At 36.8% G+C, this 18,837-nt stretch overlaps 1 protein-coding gene across 1 annotated transcript in view; it reads right to left on the bottom strand.

The window, feature by feature from the left end:
- Positions 1-801: 801 nt before the first annotated feature.
- ANXA5 (annexin A5) overlaps positions 802-18,837 on the bottom strand; it is a 30,284-nt gene continuing 12,248 nt past the window's right edge. The window contains exons 3-13 of the mRNA XM_040474675.1: positions 18,606-18,687; positions 17,234-17,328; positions 15,982-16,095; positions 14,065-14,155; positions 12,155-12,234; positions 11,708-11,764; positions 5,675-5,768; positions 4,455-4,550; positions 2,865-2,923; positions 2,526-2,648; positions 802-1,337 (exon numbers count right to left, since the gene is read on the bottom strand). Coding sequence (XP_040330609.1) covers positions 1,275-1,337; positions 2,526-2,648; positions 2,865-2,923; positions 4,455-4,550; positions 5,675-5,768; positions 11,708-11,764; positions 12,155-12,234; positions 14,065-14,155; positions 15,982-16,095; positions 17,234-17,328; positions 18,606-18,687 — 954 coding nt within the window. The 3' untranslated portion in view covers positions 802-1,274. The remainder of the gene's footprint in view (positions 1,338-2,525; positions 2,649-2,864; positions 2,924-4,454; positions 4,551-5,674; positions 5,769-11,707; positions 11,765-12,154; positions 12,235-14,064; positions 14,156-15,981; positions 16,096-17,233; positions 17,329-18,605; positions 18,688-18,837) is intronic.

Here is an 18,837-nt window from a genome sequence, read left to right as displayed (position 1 = left end):
TCTAACAGATGTTGTCTGCTTTTTTATCTCAAAGAAGGTAGCAGATGAAAATAGGAAAAACAAGTTAATAATAGGAAAGAGAAAAGTATGCTCTGAATTTTTAGGTTGTTTTATTTTATTTTAATTTTTAGGCTGTTTTAAAATAGCTTTTCTACTAAGCAACTAGCATCCTAAGCATCACCTTAATTGATGCTATATATGCTATAAATCAATCAGAGACCCCTTAACCTCTCTCTCGTTCCACATGCAGAGGGATGCAGCTGCAATTCACGTTTATCACCCAAAAGTCAACTGCAAATTCAGCTGTCAGGTGACACCATTGCCAATGACTAGCTTGGAAAAAGATATCATTGCTGATGGTATTATGCTCAGTGAAACAAGTCAGAGAGAGAAAGACAAATACCATATCATTTCACTCATATGTGGAATCTAAAAAACAAATGAATACACAAAGAAACAAAAAGCAGCACCAGACCTTAAGTACAGAAAACAAACTGATGGTTACCAGAAAGGAGAAGGACAAAGGGATGGGCAAAATGGGTGAAGGGGAGAGGGAGATACAGACTTCCAGTGATGGAATGAAGAAGTCATAGGAATAAAAGGCACAGCATAGGGAATATAATCATTGGTTTTGTAATAGCATTCTATGCTAACAGTAGTAGCTACATGTGTGGTGAGCACCGCATGACCTGTAGAGTTGCTGAATCACCATGTTGTACACCTGAAACTAATGTAACATTGTACCAACCATACTCAAATAAAAATGATTTAAAAAAAATTTTTCTGAACACATACAGATAATTCAGGAGGAAGGAAATGTTTATTTTTCATTAATCTTTTGAATGCAATCTTTTGAATTAAACCAGGTTTAATTTAGTAGCAAACTTGATTAGTAACACTTCCAGGAGTTCATAATTTCAAGGCTAGAGTTCCGATTAAGGAAATACGGTTATCAATTTAATATAAATGAAGTTTTTTAAAAAGGCTAAAAGCAGTCTCATCTTTTAAAAGAAAGTATAAATGACACAGACTTTAGACTTTAGTAACATAAGTACACTTCAGTACTATAATAAACAAAGAGAAGGATCTTAACTGAATATCAGAAAGAAGCACCACTATTTTTCTTCTGCAACATGTATGTTTTGGTCATTAGCATACTAGTATGAATAAGGCAATGTGTCAAGCACCAGCATACAGAAAGTGCAGCGAGATGTGAAGGAAGGTCATGGCGGCGGTGGCAGGCACGGCACAGGAATCTCTTTCCAGCTGGTACCTCAGTCATCTTCTCCCCCACACAGCAGCAAGAGGGCTTTCTTATAGTCCCCAGACGTATCACCCTGAAACCCAAATGTACTCCGTTAAGCTCTGTGAGTCACACAAGTCTCAGAAAATAAAAAACTAAATGTCTGGCAAAAAGTTTTATTCATGTGACTTTTCTCTCAAGTGGATAATCTCTGTGTATGTGACTTTCACATCAGGAATGTTATACCAGGAGTTTCCTACCAATGTAACATATGTTTAATTTCTAATTGCACCCCTTAAAGGCACAGCTCTAAGACAATGAAGTACGCTCTTCTTCAGTTAGTAATACAGAGAACAAGGAAGATTTTACAATGATATTAAAATCAAGGTTTCTAAACCTCTAAGTTTCTATCATATACTATGTGTCTGGCTAAGGGGGGCAATCCTGGGACTGTGTGGCTGTTATGTCTTTGCTTCAAAGACAGAGGAGCAGGATAAGCTTTACCTCTGCTTATCTCATATACAGATATGTAGGATAATCTTTCAAGCTCAGAGTGCATGCAAGAACTCTCCAGAGTCCTTCAACCCATCCACACCATACACACACACACACACACACACACACACACACACACACACAAAGTTCAAAGCTTGCTCAGTTGAGATCCTGCTTTGCATATGGCCCACTTTCCCCTTTATTAAAAGAAAGAAAGAAGAGAGAGTGAAAAGAGAGAAAGGAAAGAAAGTCAAAAGCCCTTAAGCCAACTTTAAATTTAGGCCACAGTCTCCCTTGCTTTTAAAGAGACAAAAATGATAGTAATACCCAAGCTCTTTACTTATTTCTGATATAACCTGGTTGGTTCTTTCCTGAACTATGAACCAATACCACAGACAAGCTGATAACAGACAATAAAGAAAGGAAAGTCTGATATGGGAGGAAGGAGGAACTAATAAAGACAGCTGGAACTGATAAAAGAGAGAAAGAACAAACACCTTATCATCAGGGGCAGGGGTTGGGTTTGTTGAGTCATCTGTCACCACTACTAAATAATGCTGCTAGGCTCACCACAAGCCTCAAGCCTTACCAAGAGCCAATCTTTCACTTGGGAGCCATCATCGGGACTTTAGAAAACATTATGCCAAGTTTCATAAGTCATAGCTCTAATCGCATGACTAAAACTATAAACTTTAAGCAAGAACTGGGTTCTCTCATCCATGTCTTACCTGCTATCTATTGGTCTGCTCTGTATTTCTGAACATAATTTAAAGAAAGATTCTACTACCTTAATCATGGAATAAAGAGAGGTGGCAAAATTCTTCCGGAACTCCTTCCTAATGTTAAACAAATCAATCTCACTCCTGGACACCACGACTCTGATGAGGGTATGATCATCTGTCCCAGCTCCCTTTAATAAGGAAAAAGAGAGAGGCACATTGTTTAAAAATGTCAAATATGGCATCAAACTCTCCTGAGTTAGGATGAATCAATAAAGTAAAACAATTTGGTAGCATGTTTTAAGGGGAATAAAAAAACCCAAAGTCTATCATTTAAATCATAATAATATGCAAAGATAACTAGAAAGATAAATTAGTTAGATGGAAGATTCCAGGTATGCACTTACTTTCATAGCATAGTAGAGGGTTTCTGCAAGGTAGGCAGGTATGCTTCGAATAGATTTCACTAAGAAAATAAATAATACAACGGTCAGATGCTATTCTGATAGGAAAAGAATTAAGTAATTAAAAACCAAAAGTTGCCTCATGCTTATTGCTCTACTTATTTACAAATATAAAAGTAACATAGGTTAAAAAACTGCTCATTTGCAAGCTGATCTGATCTCCTTATTCGCCAAGTATTTTCTTACCAACTGGGTTGAGATTTACTTAAAGTTCTGAGTTCTACATAGAAAGGTGTGTAGGACAGGGCACGTGAGTTTTTCAACTCCCCTTTGTTCTATGAGTACCTGTCTGCTATCACAGTTTGGGTGGCCTGGGCTATTACCCACAACTTTCTTCATCTTCAATAAATTATACAGGCATCCTAGAAGTTTTAAATCCAACACATTCAAGCAAATAACACAAGGTAACCACTCTATCTAATCTTCAACAAATCTTAGACTATCTTTCTATAGTCTTAACCTAGGTATTCTCTCCATATTCTTTAATATCCATGATTTACATAGAGCAGCATGAGACTTACCCAACTCAGTAGAAACACCCAGATAAACGGATAAGAGAAAAAGAGTATCTTCCCTGAACATATATGTATCTACTCTGTTTAAGGGCTGCTCAGACCTCAGTTGGCTCCACTTCAGAAACTATCCATATGAAAATTTCTTAATATACAGAAATAACAATCCATGAATTGGGGGTTGTGGAGTTATTCTCTCTTTTCCAACACTTAAACAAAACAGCCACCAGTAACTAAAAATGTCATTATGTCAAATCTATTGTAATTATGAAGGGGCTGTCTAAAAGTTTTCTTTTAAAATTCATTAACTGCGGAAGTCAAATCAAAGGCTACTATTAGTGGTGGTTCATGAACGTCATTAGCTTAGTCTCCAGACAACAGCACAGAACTTGAGATCAATGCCAAGTACTCAGAACAAACAGCAGACAGGTTCACTCCAAACCCATATGAAAACTAGGGCCACTGGGAGCTCACAAACTAGATTCTCCCTGGATTTAGAGAGTATATACAAACTCAGTTCTTCAATGTTTCTAGATCATTCTGAATATTTAGCTGAAACCAATTTCTAAATTAATTTGAAAATAACCACTATTATATCTTCCATCATACAAAAGATACTTTTTCTAACTCAGATTCCAATATCTCAGTCAGCCTCAAAGTTGTGAGGACAGTATTCAAAAGAATACTAAAATTCACAAGAATCTGAAATATTTAAAAGCCTCTGAGATAATGCTCACACTTCAGATTCATAATAAAATAGTCATATTTTTAATGCAGCTTCAAAATGACTTTCAAACAATTGTTTCAGTATTTCCATGGGATTAGATGAACTAACCAGATTAATTCATTTCCAACATCAAAACAGACTTTGAATTGGAAATTGAGGAGTTTGCTTCACCCAAATATCATAAGACCTTCTTTTCATAAAGAAAGAAGTGGTTCTTTTCAGATACACCTTCAATTGAATAAATGCTTTAGCTCTTAACACCATAAATTTTATATACATTGTAAAACTACCTACCAACAGCAAGGAGTAGTTGCTCCAAATTACCAGAAGTCTCTCGGTCAATCGTTTCCTCAATTTGGAATCCTGATATAGTCATGTATTTATCAAACACTATAAGAAAGGAAAATAATTTCTTAATCATGTAAAGATCGTTCTGCAAGGAAAGAAGGTATTTACTGTAAGCATGTATTGTCCTACTGAACACAAATCTCCCCTTTTTCCTTGCTGACAGAACCTGGACTTTGTTGTAGAGCCTCAATACGGCAAGCCCTCAACAACGGGTTATAAATGTTCTTTGTTCACTGATTTCCTGGCCTCTACTTACTAGTTACAACCAATGAGACCCAAAGGTAAATCTGCTGGAGAGGATTCTGAGAAATTTTTCTTTCCTTATTAAAAAGTGATAAACAGGGGCCCCTGGGTGGCTCAGTTGGTTAAACATCCAACTTGGGCTCAGGTCATGATCTCATGGTTCATGAGTTCGAGCCCCACGTCAGGCTCTGTGCTGACAGCTCAGAGCCCACTTCAGATCCTCAGTCCTCTCTCTCTCTGCCCCTCCCCTGCTTGTGCTCTGCTCATGCTTTCTGTCTCTAAAAAATAAACATTGAAAAAAAAATTTGTTTTAAGTGATAAACAGGTATGATTAGTTTGTCCCTTTCTTCTTGCTATTAAAGTGGTTGATAAATTTGGAGCTTCAGTAGCCATCCTGTGACAATGAGGTACAGAGCATGAGAAAGAAAACCCCAAAATACCAAGGACAGTGGTGCAGAAAAACAAAAAGAGCCCAGATCTTGCCAAATCAGCCAAGGAATGCTACCTACAGAAAAGCCAATTTTTAAAGCCCCGATTAGTAAGGCCACTGAACTCATTCCCACTTGATACCACAAGAACTGATGAATGTCTGGAGATGAGGTCATGCATCCCACTACTTAGGAGGAAATACTGAAGTGAACCACACACAGCTCAGTGATTTGTGACAATGAGAGTGACAATCTAGAGGCCTAGCTCCCTCCTCACCCTCTGATTGCAAAGGGGGAACTAAGGATCTCTAGTTCTGTAAACACAAGAGCAGCAAAGAGAATTGTGAGATTTCTCATGGCTACCAAAAGGAAGAAATATAAAAACTGATTCACTCAGTAAGTGTCTGTTAAACAGTACATATTTTGGCACACTGGCTCCTGTACTTTCAAAATTAACCAAAGTACCAGCAGCATACACATTTTTTTTTCACTCACCCCTTCTCAAATGAGACACACTTCGTGTTCCAAAGATGGTGATAAACTTTTCTTCATCTGTCCCCCATTTCAGTTCTCCAGCTTGAAACAAAGCCTGTGAAAATTTCAACCTCAATTAGTATATTGTCCCTCCCTCTCATTTCCAGGTACTGAATCATACCTGTGTTTTATTCCCTGTACGTTAATGTGCCTGATTCACCATCTTACACTTTCCATTTCTGTTTCCTAAACTCAATGAGGTGAGTATGGAGCTACTTTGGAGCTTGCCACTGAACTGTGCCACAGATTAGTGAGTCAAAGGAATAAAGCACAACAATGGGGCAAGGTTAAACAGTCTCAAAATGTCTACCATGCTGTGTCTTGCAGGGGCAATGGTGTGGTTGGCAGAAATTTCTGATCACTTCACTCTTGACACATCCACTTACAGACTGGGAAAGAATTTAACTAGAAGCTAAATGGTCTACATTTTCTGTTTTGCTTACTCAGCAGCTATTCAGGAACACATGATAAAAAAATAAACTCCATATTTTCCCTTTTCAACTACAGTTTAACCAAAACTAGCTACAAAGAGCTTTCACATTTCTAAAAGATCACAATGGGGGTGGGGGGTGAGCCTGGGTTGCTCATTCAGTTAAGTGTCCGACTCTTGAATTCAGCTCAGGTCATGATCTCAGCATTAGTGGGTTCAAGCCCCAGGTCGGGCTCTGCACTGAAAGCATGGGGCCTGCCTGGGATTCTCTGCCTCTCTCTCTCTCAAAAATAAACAAATGCACATTTAAAAAATAAAAATAAAAGATCACAATGACTTTTTAAAAGGTTGGGGGTAGATCACAACACTTGGCATACAGCAGGCAATTAACATATACTTGTTGAATAGTTTGTCCAGATTTACTTCTTAAATGGAGACTATATGGTTTTTAGTATTCATATAATTGCTAAAAAAATAAAATAAAATCATATATAAACATCATCATTAAACCTGATCCCACTTACTGAGATGTGGATAATTTATTAAAACCCAATGCATCAATCTTTAAAATGTCTACACTACCCTTTTATTCATTTCCAGGTAAGTATACCTATTAAGCCAAGACAAATGCAATTTGCTGAGCCTTCAGCTGCTTTATGCTCACAAGTGGCATACCACATAAGGACAGAAGGTGATGAGATCACAGCACGTGTTTAGATGTAGAAATTTTGATCATAGTGTGTTTAAAAATGTAGATTATGGTGAGATAGATCTAGTTTTTGTTATATTTCCAGGAAATTTTAAAAAATGAGTCACATCTTTACACTCAATTTTGAAAATGACTTATTTTAATGATAAAAATAAATAATACCAATCCTGGTCATGCGAGCATGTTCTTCAGAACTGAAGAGTTACAACGAAAGTTGTGCAAGTATCTAAATTTTAGAACTACATCATGGTGTTATAGACCTGTCTTAAAATAACTTTTAAACCTAATTACAAAAATAACACATGTTCACTGAGAAATTTTATATAACGAAAGAAAAAAAAACAAATAAAAAAAATTACCATGAATGCCAATATCCTAAAGATATCGGTTACTACCTCTACAACGTTTTCTACACATAGATAAGGTATACATACACATTGACACCTAAAAGAGGGGGTGCATTCTACACAATCCTGCAAGCATTACTGAAGTACTCCTTTCTGAACAACTATTCCATATTTCTAGAAATTTTCTCTAGCAGGTATGGCAGAGTTAGGCCTGTAATATGGAAATAATTTGCAAAATATTTAAAATCTCTTGGAGTGCCTGGGTGGCTCAGTTGATAAAGTGTCCGACTTCAGCTCAGGTCATGATCTCACAGTTTATGAGTTTGAACCTCACATCAGGCCCTGTGCTGACAACCCAGAGCCTGGAGCCTGTTTCGGATTCTGTGTGCCCTTCTCTCTCTGCTCCTCCCCTTCTCACACTCCGTCTCTCTCTCTCTCAAAAATAAGTAACATTAAAAAAAAAATAACTAGAATCTCTTAATTTTCTTAAAAGAATTATGTTTTAGATCAATACATATTCTAAAACTACTGAGTAAATCATATGCAGTAATGATAATCTTCACATGGAATAATGATTTTAAAAAAAGTTTTTTTAATGTTTATTTATTTTTGAGAGAGAAAGAGAGAGAGAGAGAGCACAAGCAGAGAAGGGGCAGAGAGAGAGAGAGGGAGACACAGAATCCGAAGCAGGGTCCAGGCTCCAAGCTGTCAGCATTAGAGCCCAGCGCAGGGCTTGAACTCAGGAGCCATGAGATCATGACCTGAGCTGAAGTCAGACGCTCTACTGACTGAGCCACCCAGGCGCCCTGGAACAATGATTTTTTAAAGTTTTGGTTTTGTCTTGTTTGAATGTAAGAGTCCTTTCTTCTAAATGAGGATGGCAAATATCCACGGAGCTGCTCTGGATGAAGGACCCTCACACCTTTTCATCCTCCCCTCTTCCCTCAGAGTGGGCTTTACAGTTTAGCTAAGTTTGATAACCCCTGGTTCAGTGCAAAGGTTTTAGAGTCAAAAAAGATTTGGTCCTTGTCCTTATCTGTGAGAGCTTAGATGAGTTACTTAATCTCTTCTTGAGTCTCAGTGTTTTCACCTACAGAGTAGGAATAATATTTCTACAGAGGCGTTAATGCAGATTATGTAATTTATATAATGACTACATCAAATAGTATCAGGTCATCAAAAGCAAATACTTGGTAAACATTGATTCCTTCTCCTTCCCCTCTCTTTCCCCTCCTTCCCCTAAGAGCATAGCTTTTTCTCTATGAGCATGAAACAAGAATTTAGAGTCGGGGCGGGGGGGGGGGGGGAGAGGTAAAATCAGTTTAAAGCATTAAAAATGTAAGAGAGTAAAGTGGATTATCTACAAAAATGTTAATTTCCCAGGTGAATGACTCACTGTGACTTATCAAATTCCTGAAACAGAATGAATCCTCTTAGCGCCAGGTATCGGTAGAGAAAAAATTCAAAAGCTTATAAAAGGGCCAAGTGCCCTTTGTTTGTCTCAGCTTACTCTCAATTAAGAAATCTTAAATTCCCATTAGTGAGAACAGTCCAGCTGCCCTTGCTACAAGAATTAGGTGTGTTCTGTTTCCTAAGGATGAAAGGATAATTATTTTTAACAGGCTGAATTAGTTAATAATAATAATACATTTCAAAGAATCAAAAACCAGGGTGCTTGGGTAGGTCAGGTGGTTAAGCATTGGATCCTTAATTTTCCCTCAGGTCATGATTTCCTGGTTCACGAGATTGAGCCCCCTATCAGGCTCTGTGCTGACAGCATGGAGCCTGCTTGGGATTGTCTCTCGCTTCTTCTCTCTCTGCCCCTCCCTGCTCATACTCCCTCTCTGTCTCAAAATAAATAAATTAAGAAAAAAAAAAATAGAATCAAAGACTGATGGCCCGTATAGCATGTTCTATGTTGTTCCTAATCACCGAAAGTGTAAAGAAAGCCTGGATTCTATTTCAGGGATATTTTAAAGTAACTTCATAAGACAGTTTTCGGAAGTATAAAGTTTCCCCCCCTTCAGGGTTCTGAATGGTCATATCTTCTGCACAGCAGTTAAGTGACACCTATATAGACCTGGTACTCAAAATGTGGTCCCAGAACCACAGAGGTATCACCTGAGAGCTTGTTAGGAATACAGAATCCCAGGCTCCACCCAGACCTACTGAATCAGAATCTGCTGTTTTAAGGACATCCCCAGGTGATTCACTTGCACTTAAAAGTCCAAGAAGCAATGCTATACACTGAGTACTCTGAGGAGAGAAATCAATGAAATTGAGGTAAAAATGCCCTGTTTCCACTCCCTAGCCTCACACTGCAGCAATGCTCTCATTACATCACCAGCTATGCTGAGAAATCAGCCTACTGCTAATGTAAGACTCACTGCATTCATCTGAGACTACTAGAGTTGGCTTCTTCCACAGTGACCACTAAAAAGCATCTAGCACTCCTACTCTTGAGAGTAGGAGTATGAGAATCACATTGTTTCCTACAAAACCCACAAATAATTAATGCTTGGAAAGCAATAAGGTCATTTCTAACAGTCAGGAGTACAGGTTTGAAGGGATGACTAGAGCTTTCTCCTCAAGGAGCCAAATTTCTTCCTTCAAGAATGCAGAGTTAAGCTAGACCTGTGCTTCAAATCTACATTTAATAAACCTTTTACATGGTACAGGAATCAAGGGAGAGGAACTAACAGGTAAAAACACAGACTGTTGTCTAGTTGAAAGAGAAAGAGCTTGAGGGTTAGACTGGCACAGGTATGAATCCAGCTCCACTAGTCAGTGGGAACCATGGGATTGATTCTCAAATCCCTGAGCCTCGGTTTCCTTATGGATAAGAGGAAAATCATCCCCTTTACTTCATAATTACGTACTAATCCATTCACCAGTTATATACTAAATGCTTACTAAATGCTAGATCCAGAGGATACAAACCAAACTGACAGCTCAGAGTGCCCTGGGTAAGCAGACAAGTGAATAGGCAGCTTCAATATAAGTTGGGTGGACTGTGACAGGAAGCTGGAGATTCTACAGTCTTTCCTAAGGGCACCTGACATACACTTGAAGGGGTCAGGCAGGGAGACCTGAAAAGTAGCTAACCTGAAGACTGACTCCTGAAGAGGAAATAGTCAGGTGAATGGATGGAGGAAGGGGCAGGTGGAGAAAGAAAGCAAGAGAGGCTGGAGGCATAAGAAAGCAAGGGATAACAAAGAGGCTTATAAACCATATTTAGGGCTTGAACTTTACTCTGAAGATAATGGATCCACTGAAGTTTTAATATTTTATATAGGGCTGTGACACAATAGGTTTGCATTTTATGGACAGACAGTAAGGGAAGCATCAAATACTGCATAGACAGTCCTCAGTAAATGATCACTTGCTTTCCTTCTGTCTCCAGCTAGACAAAAAGATGCTAACATTCCAAAGCCATTACAAAATCAACCCACCCAAAAGAATACTAACGCCTTCTCTTTCCCATTACCAAAGTCAGATTACACATTCAATGGTTGTTTCATAGAGAAGTCAACTGGAGGAGTGAATATGACCCTTCCTTTTTCAATGGTGTAGGACCAACAATCAGAATTGTATATTGAAACATGTGACCAGAGAGACAGGACTATGGTATATGATTCTAGGAATGCAAATAATTCTTTCATTACCAATTTCCAGTTTTCTAGTCTCATGTTTCAAAAATTTCCTAACACTATTTCCTACATTTAATTACTTATTTTTTTTTAAGTTTTTTATTTTAATTCCAGTATAGTTATCATGCAGTGTTATATCAGTTTCAGGTGTACAATATAGTGATTCAATAATCCTATATATTACTCAGTGCTCATCATGATAAGTATACTCTTTAATCCCCTTCACCTATTTCACCCATCCTCCCACCCTCCCATTCACCTCCCCTCAGGTTACCATCAGTTTGTTTGATTACTTATTAACCACAGTAAGACTATACTGGGATTTAAAAGCCATTTGAGTATAGAATTTCATTTGGGAGTCACTAAAAAGCAGCTGACAAGACAACAATCCTATTCAGAATTCTATCAAAAGAAAGGTGGGTGAATTCCCAAGTACTACAATAACTTGTAATCTATATATTCAGAAACCATTTATCACTAAAACACCTTATTTTCTCTTTTTTATCCTCTCCTGTCAAGACACCCACCTCCTGCCTCACTGGCAATGGAATCAATAATACCTATGCTTTTTGGTAAAATTATCTATATTATGAATTTCCATAATCACACAAAAAATACCATATCTAGGTGAAATTCACTATATGTAATTCATTTTATTTCATTTCAGTTTGGGGACAAAATATTTTATTGGCCACATCAAAATCAGAGAAACATACTTACATGGGTCTTATGATTTATATAGGGCCCATAAATAAGATTATTTTAGATGCAATCACAATATATATTATGATTTTCCATTAGCGTGGATTCTTTTTTCATTTATATGTCATTATAAAGTCAGCACATATCACATCTCACCTGAGCATCTTGTTCAACTTGTGCTTCATCAATTCTAGCATCAGGGTCTCTATTAGCCTTTAAGAGATAATATCACATTATTGAATTACATGAGCATTTTTATTCAAAAGGCAAATTGATTCCACCTGATGGTTGTGCACACAAAGCTCTTTCTCTTAGGAATAATATGATTTTAAGATACCAATTTACAATATTTCACTCATCACACAGCAGTGTCTAAAACCAATTTGACCCTCTTGATTTTAAATCCTATGAATGAAAGAGAATAGTGATAACTTAAAAAAGCAAACAAACAAACCTGTAAGTTAGCTAGCTATTAATAGTTTAGGTCAGATATTCTGAAACACAAACACAGGCAAGCAAGTACTAGAAATCTATTTAACTAGATTCAGACCAGTCCAGCTTCAGATTTTTTAATCAAACTGTAAAATATTCTCCACCCAGTACCTGAAGGAGAACCACCAACATCCTCTGGTAGTACCCTGATGTATCCCCAACCACGTCATCTTCCAGGCTTGAGCCATATTCTGCAACAGAATTATTTCATACTTATTTATAGCTTCTTTCAACTAAAAAAAGATATCCTGCCCCATTAATCAAATAGAAGAGACATAAAGAAAGAAATACTTGATTAGTATAAATGTTCTCTACTCCACCTCTGAGTGCTCTAAAGACTAAAAGCAAATGCTTTAGGAGTGGCTGATAGAAAACAAATTAAAGTCTCCCAAAAGTTATCGATTCAAGCTAAAATCAATGACTCAGCCATTTAGAAATGCTCTCAACCAATGCAGTTATGTAGACAAGCGACGGTACAGGAAAGCCTCCAAAACACAACTGATCATAATTTTAAACTTTGTATTACTTTCTTTCAAATATTTTACATAATTAGTTTCCAAAGAAGCTCTTCTATAATCTAAAATTCTGAGTTGTTTTTTTTTTCTTCTGGCATGGCCATTCTTTCCCCTAATGAGATATTTTCCTCTACAGCAAATAAAGTTAATAGCAGTGATATTTTAAAACATGCCCCTTCCTGCCTCTATTTCCAGTTATTTAACATAATGCCACAGTAAAGAGGAGAACTGGTATCTACAAAAGTCTACAAGCCCTTTTCACTAACTTTCAAACAGCTGCTATTGAAGGCAGCTCAAAGACACTTAAATACTTAATCATTATCTGAAAGCAGACAAACGTTAAAAGCTTGGCACTATTTCTAAAGGTCTAAAAGCTCTAGGGGTGCTTGGGTGGCTCAGTCAGTTAAGCATCTGACTTCAGCTCAGGTCATGATCTCACAGCTGTGAGTTCGAGCCCTGCGACAGGCTCTGTGCCAACAGCTCAGAGCCTGGAGCCTGCTTCAGATTCTGTGTCTCCCTCTCTCTCTGCCCCTCCTCTGCTCACTCTGTCTCTCGCAAAAATAAATAATAAAACATTAAAAAAAAAACGCTCAAATGTGATTTTCTGCTGTTAAGATACATGTATCCCCTCTGCCTTAGTGGTTGGGACCTATCCAACTATAAAAAGAGAAGCAGGAAAGAAATATCCAGCACTGAATAGGTAACTATTCAGTTGCTATAAATTTCACACTGTTCTGACTTGCTGAGTTACAACATAATCTCCAAGATTAATAAACTAATTCCAAGATAGGGACCCATTTTCCTAGCTGAAGGCATTCATCTTGTTGGTCTGTTGACTAGGCTGACCATCTGGATAGTCTGCTCCTGCTCAGTCAGGACGAAGAGTCTGATACAGAAACTTTGAGGAGATGAGAAAAGAACACTCTACCTTTACTTTTTATTTCATTTTCTTGGTTCCATTCACATTCAGATTGAAATACAGATTATTTTTTCACACACAAAAAGGTACACCAAGGCAAAAAATTAAAATGCAGAGTATTCAAGCATTACCATTAGCTAAAATGACACGTTTACTCAAACATTTTTATCAATTCCAATTTGGACACTGTTTCTTTTCCAAAATTCCAAAGGGCCTTTTAGAGAACTCTTGACTTCTAAACTAATTTTCTCCAGGAAGCAAACCCACATCCATCTTGAAGTTAATGTAAAAGAAAAGCAAACTGTAGGTCTCTACGCTAGTTGCAAGTTCAAAGTAAAAGTAAACTTCCATCTTCATCAGAAGATTCTCCTAAGTACCAAAACAAATACAGGTATAGTAAAAAGCAGTCTTTTCTTCACTGAAGAAGAAAACTATCTTGAATTGTTGCTCAGTCATTCATTCACGCACCCATTCCTCTAGCAATCATGTACGGCCTGCCTCCTGTAATTGTGAAGAACTGTGCTCACTTTAGAAAAGTGAAAAAATGATAGTGGAGATGAAGAGGAAATAACATTCAAAACACTTACCTTCTTCGTAGACTTGTTTTATGGCTCTCAGTTCTTCAGGTGTCCTCGAAGCAATAATTTCTGTCAGTACCTTTTCATTTGTCCCAGCTCCCTGTTTGGAAATTTATTTTTAATAGAGAAAATATGTTAATAAGATGAAAGAAATTTATTTTCTAGAATAGATGTTACCCAAATTGCATAATTACATAAATATAACATATAAACTATCCAATATCATATTCACTTCTCTGTATACAAGTTCTATTAGTTATAGAAAGAAAAAATTTCAAATTAATTTTTTCTCCAAAGACATGTTTTTCCTTTTTGGTCTAATGAAAAACAATGGTTATTGCATGTGTGTGTGAGATATATGACATGTAACAGATTCTACAAACTCATAATCATATCAGTTTCACTCTAAATAGTTTAAAAGCACATGCGGATGAACATGAAATTAAAAAGACTAAAATAGTAAAAATGAAAACTCTATGTAAATCTGTACCTCAAAACATAAACCCTCTACCTCAAATTAAATTATCAGTGGAATTTCCGAAGGGAAATTCTGTACCAAAGGAAATAATAAATGTAGCATTGCTTAGTTATTAGGAACTAGATCAGTACAAAAGAATTAAGATGTGCTTTCTGGATTTTAGGAAAACACAGTTGACTTTGAAGAATGTGGGGGTTAGGGGCAATGACCCCACCCCCAAGTCAAAAATCTGTGTATAACTTTTGACTCTCCAAAAACGTAACTCAGTAACTGGAAGCCTTGCTGAGAACACAGAGTCGATTAGCACATATTCTGTATGCTATATGTATTATACATTGTATTATTACAATAAAGTAAGCTAGAGAAAAGAAATGTTATTAAGAAAATCATAAGGCAGAGAAAATGCATTAGCCATACTGTACTATAACAAATCAATGTATACACAGTTTAAACCTGTGTTGTTCGAAAGTCAACTCTAATTTTAGTTGGTTTTCCTTTTTCTGATTATAAAAGTCGTATCTAAATTAGAAGATACAGGAAACAACAGAGCTGAACTTAATTTTAAAAGATAGCATATTTAAGTCTTACTCTCTTTATATCTGTTTCTTTCCCAAAAACCAAGCACTGAAAAATCTACATTTATGCTCTGGCAGAATTTCAATTACTGCTGAGATTTCAGAAGTACTCTGCAAAAAGGCCCTTTTTCAATAACTTGAGATTTTTATTCCAAAAGAAGCACCATAGAAAAACAAAGAGAAAAAGCACAGAAAGCCTCCTAACTTGATAAGCCCCCTTCTTTCTTCCACTCCATCAGTAAGAATCCCTGTGCTACATTATCTCCTTGTTGTTAAATCTCACTTTGCCCATTCAAAATCTACTACCAATTGTACTATTTCCTGCCCCAAAGATCGAAACAAAGGTTTTAATGTAATCACATTTATACAATATTCCAAACATCAGTCAAGGGAATACACATTTAGTTATTTGCTACAATGAAATTATAACAAGTTTACCAGCTACTATTTTAGTATTATCCTATTTTATTATTTAGAAGTACTACAGGAAAGAAGGAAAGGGTATTAGAAAATCTTTCCTATATGAAAATTTGCTCTGTAGCTTTATTTTTTTTAACCTAAAATCATTAACAACATTGTTATTTCATAATCAGGAATTTTTAAAACACATCTCAAAATCAGAAAACAGGCATGAAAATATAAAAAGCTATAAAAATATTAAAATTTTAAATAACCACTACTACTGAGTTAACTATACAAAAAGATTAAATGATACACTTGTAATTTTCTCCCTCCTTTTCTTCTTATTGCCTCCTACACAATTTTGTCCCCCAAGAAACCCTCACAGAAATAACTCAAAAAATTATAAATGTAATTACCAACACAAAATAATATTATTCATGACAGGAATGTCCCTCTCAGTAAACGTTTTACCTTAAGAGCATGCTTTAGTTCATAGGCATCATAAAGCCGAGAGGGTTTCATCAGAGCCACGATTAATTTTTCAAATTTTCCAGTCAGTTCTGATTTCAGGTCATCCAGAAGATCCTAAGTCACAGAAAATACAAATGTGCTAAACAGGCAGAAATTTTAAGGAGATTCTTCTTAAATATAAAACGTAGCCCTTTGCTCTAATGAATTGTTTATATTGCCATCTCCAAGTACAAAAAGGCACGGGTTAAACAAATCCCCATAGTTTTGAATATGCACCTTTGACCTCTGACCTAAAGCTTATGCTAAAGCAAAGCCACTTCTGTATCAAGGCATTTGTTCTTATGAGATGTTTTTCTTAACAACAATAGTTAAAAAATGAAAACTCTTAGAAAGTAGGTTAGAGATATTTTTAAAATGTTGTTCTGAGAAATGTGTATCTTTAAAAACCATTTCCCCAAAATAAAATCATAAATGCATTTTTACAAATGACAAAATCTGGCTTATCATAACTATACAAAACAATTTTTTCTCTCAGTATCAAATAATATTTTAATACATAAGGAATTATGTTTACAATTATGCTCCTGACCACTGAGAGACAGCTGCTACTATGGAGAAATTGTGTATATAATGATGAAAACAAAAGCAGTAGTCCCTACCCATTTCAGTGTCAGCACACAGGCAACTAGAAATTATACTTAGAATACTTTTTGTGTGTGTGCGCTTTGCATTTATTTTGCAATGAAATGATGAACACAAATTTGCAGAATAACAAAACTGTGTTTAAATAGGCAATAATTCATTTAAATAACAAATGGGATTTTTATGTTACATTGTTAATCAAATAAGAGCATTTAAATCAATGAATTAGAAGCTCCTTTATTGAGATACCACTCCAAAAGGGAACTGAGACTGTGACCCTGTCACAACAAAACATACTGTAATACAGGCTCACACCTAGAAACTAGATAATAAGACAGTCCTCAGGGGGGAAGCAGAGAAGGATAGAGGCAGCTATCACCTTGGGATCACGGGGCACTTGCCTTGCATCAAGCAAGGAGAAACAATTATGAGGATAAGTTGGGTGAGCACTGTAAACCAACAGCTGATATTAAGAAACTAAAAAAGAAAAAGGAATAGTAAAGTCAGAATAACAAAATGATGTTAACAAAAGAATACTAATAGAGTTCAAACTAGTCTTAAAATCATAGAGGGGCTCTACATTCTAACGTAGGATGAAGTACAGTCTTACCCTGCCAAACAGAGTTTTAAAAGCTGTGGCGATTTCCTGACGTTGAGCATTGCTTCGGGATGTCAACAGAGTCAAGATGCTCTCCTCATCGGTGCCTGCAATTTATGTTCAAAAATTATATCTTGGCTCCCACACACCCACTGTCTCAATAACCTTTGTGACCAGCCCCCCCGGTCACTTCCTTACCTCAAAAAACAGATTTTATTAAATAATTGATTAAACTATAAAATGTATAATTTATAACATGTTATATTTTCAATATAAACTACCCCCTATTCTTGACGCATTTTTGTGAAGTAGGAAATACTCCTGAGTTGTTAAAAACTCAGTGCATTGAGTTTTCTTGCAACAGATAGTTACTCAAATAATGGCTATTCACAAGGCCCAACTGTTGGGTGTTACAGGAGATTAAGAGGGGAGGAAAATAGATCCTGGTTTCAAGTTCTAATTTAGGGTAAAAAGAAAAAAGAAAACGCAGAGACAACCTTGAGCTAAGGCAGAATGTGACAAATGCCTCAGGAGAGGTCTAGGTGTTAAATGGGGTTTCAAAGGAGGTTCTCATAGTCGACAGATGGAAGGAGGTTTGGGAAAAGCTTCATGGAGAAGGTGACCCCCTAAAGAGTCTTGAAGGATGGAAGGGTTTTGTCAGGCAGTGATGTAAGGAAGGAGGATAGGCTTTTAGGATGACGGAAAAGCTCAGCAGTAGGAACATAGGGCTTTCACAAATAGCAGATAATACAAGGAGGGCTAATGTGAGCTGAGTCCGACAAAGTGCGCTGGGATACTAAGGAAGGCCTTGCACAGCCAGAAAGCTAACGCTAATCCTGCTACGACAGGAAATCTCACAAGATGTTCAGCATGGGAAGTGATGGGGTCAAAGCCAAGTGTGGAGAAGGCAGATCCCACACACAGACACTAGCGCAGAAGGAGGCTGAGGACGGTGGATGAATTCTGTCTAGAAATCCTCGAGATGAGAGGTTTATTACACGTAGCTAGAGAGGAGTCCAGGGAAAGAGAAGACAACTGAATGCAAGAAGCCTGCAGAACCAGACAGCTGATTGGGCAAAGCGAACAAAGACCTGCGGAGCTGACCACTCTCAGGAATATCTGTTTATCTACTCAATCAGCTGCCTTCCAGGTAAACCTGAAAAGTTGAAAAACAAAGGGGCTGGATTTAACTTTCTGTTCAGTTCTACAGATGGATTATATTGTATATCAGTCATACTATTTTGTTACTTTCACCTATCTTTTCTCTTTCTACACATTTCAGATAAAAATATTCTAAAATTAATCTTATTGTAAATCAGCGACTTTTTGTTTGGAAAAACAAATGTCATGTTTTTTTTAAGAACAAAAGAAAGGTTGAATTTACCCAGGCCTTTCATGGCCTTCCGAAGAGTTTCTGCATCAGCCCGCTCATCAAATCCAGGGAAGGGAGTCACAGTGCCCTTAACCTGAGACAGGAAACACAGTGATATTATTCATGGCATGACTAATATGACAAAGCAAATGACATACAGAGCAAGCCATTGCTCTATATCATGCTCAGTCTTTTTTTTTTTTTTTAATTTTTTTTTTCAACATTTATTTATTTTTGGGACAGA

This window comes from Herpailurus yagouaroundi, unplaced genomic scaffold (genome assembly GCF_014898765.1).
Source record: "Herpailurus yagouaroundi ecotype Mexico unplaced genomic scaffold, PumYag 28, whole genome shotgun sequence".
NCBI lineage: Eukaryota > Metazoa > Chordata > Mammalia > Carnivora > Felidae > Herpailurus > Herpailurus yagouaroundi.
Note: the sequence above shows the minus strand (reverse complement) of the source record. Positions and strands in the feature narration are given on the sequence as shown.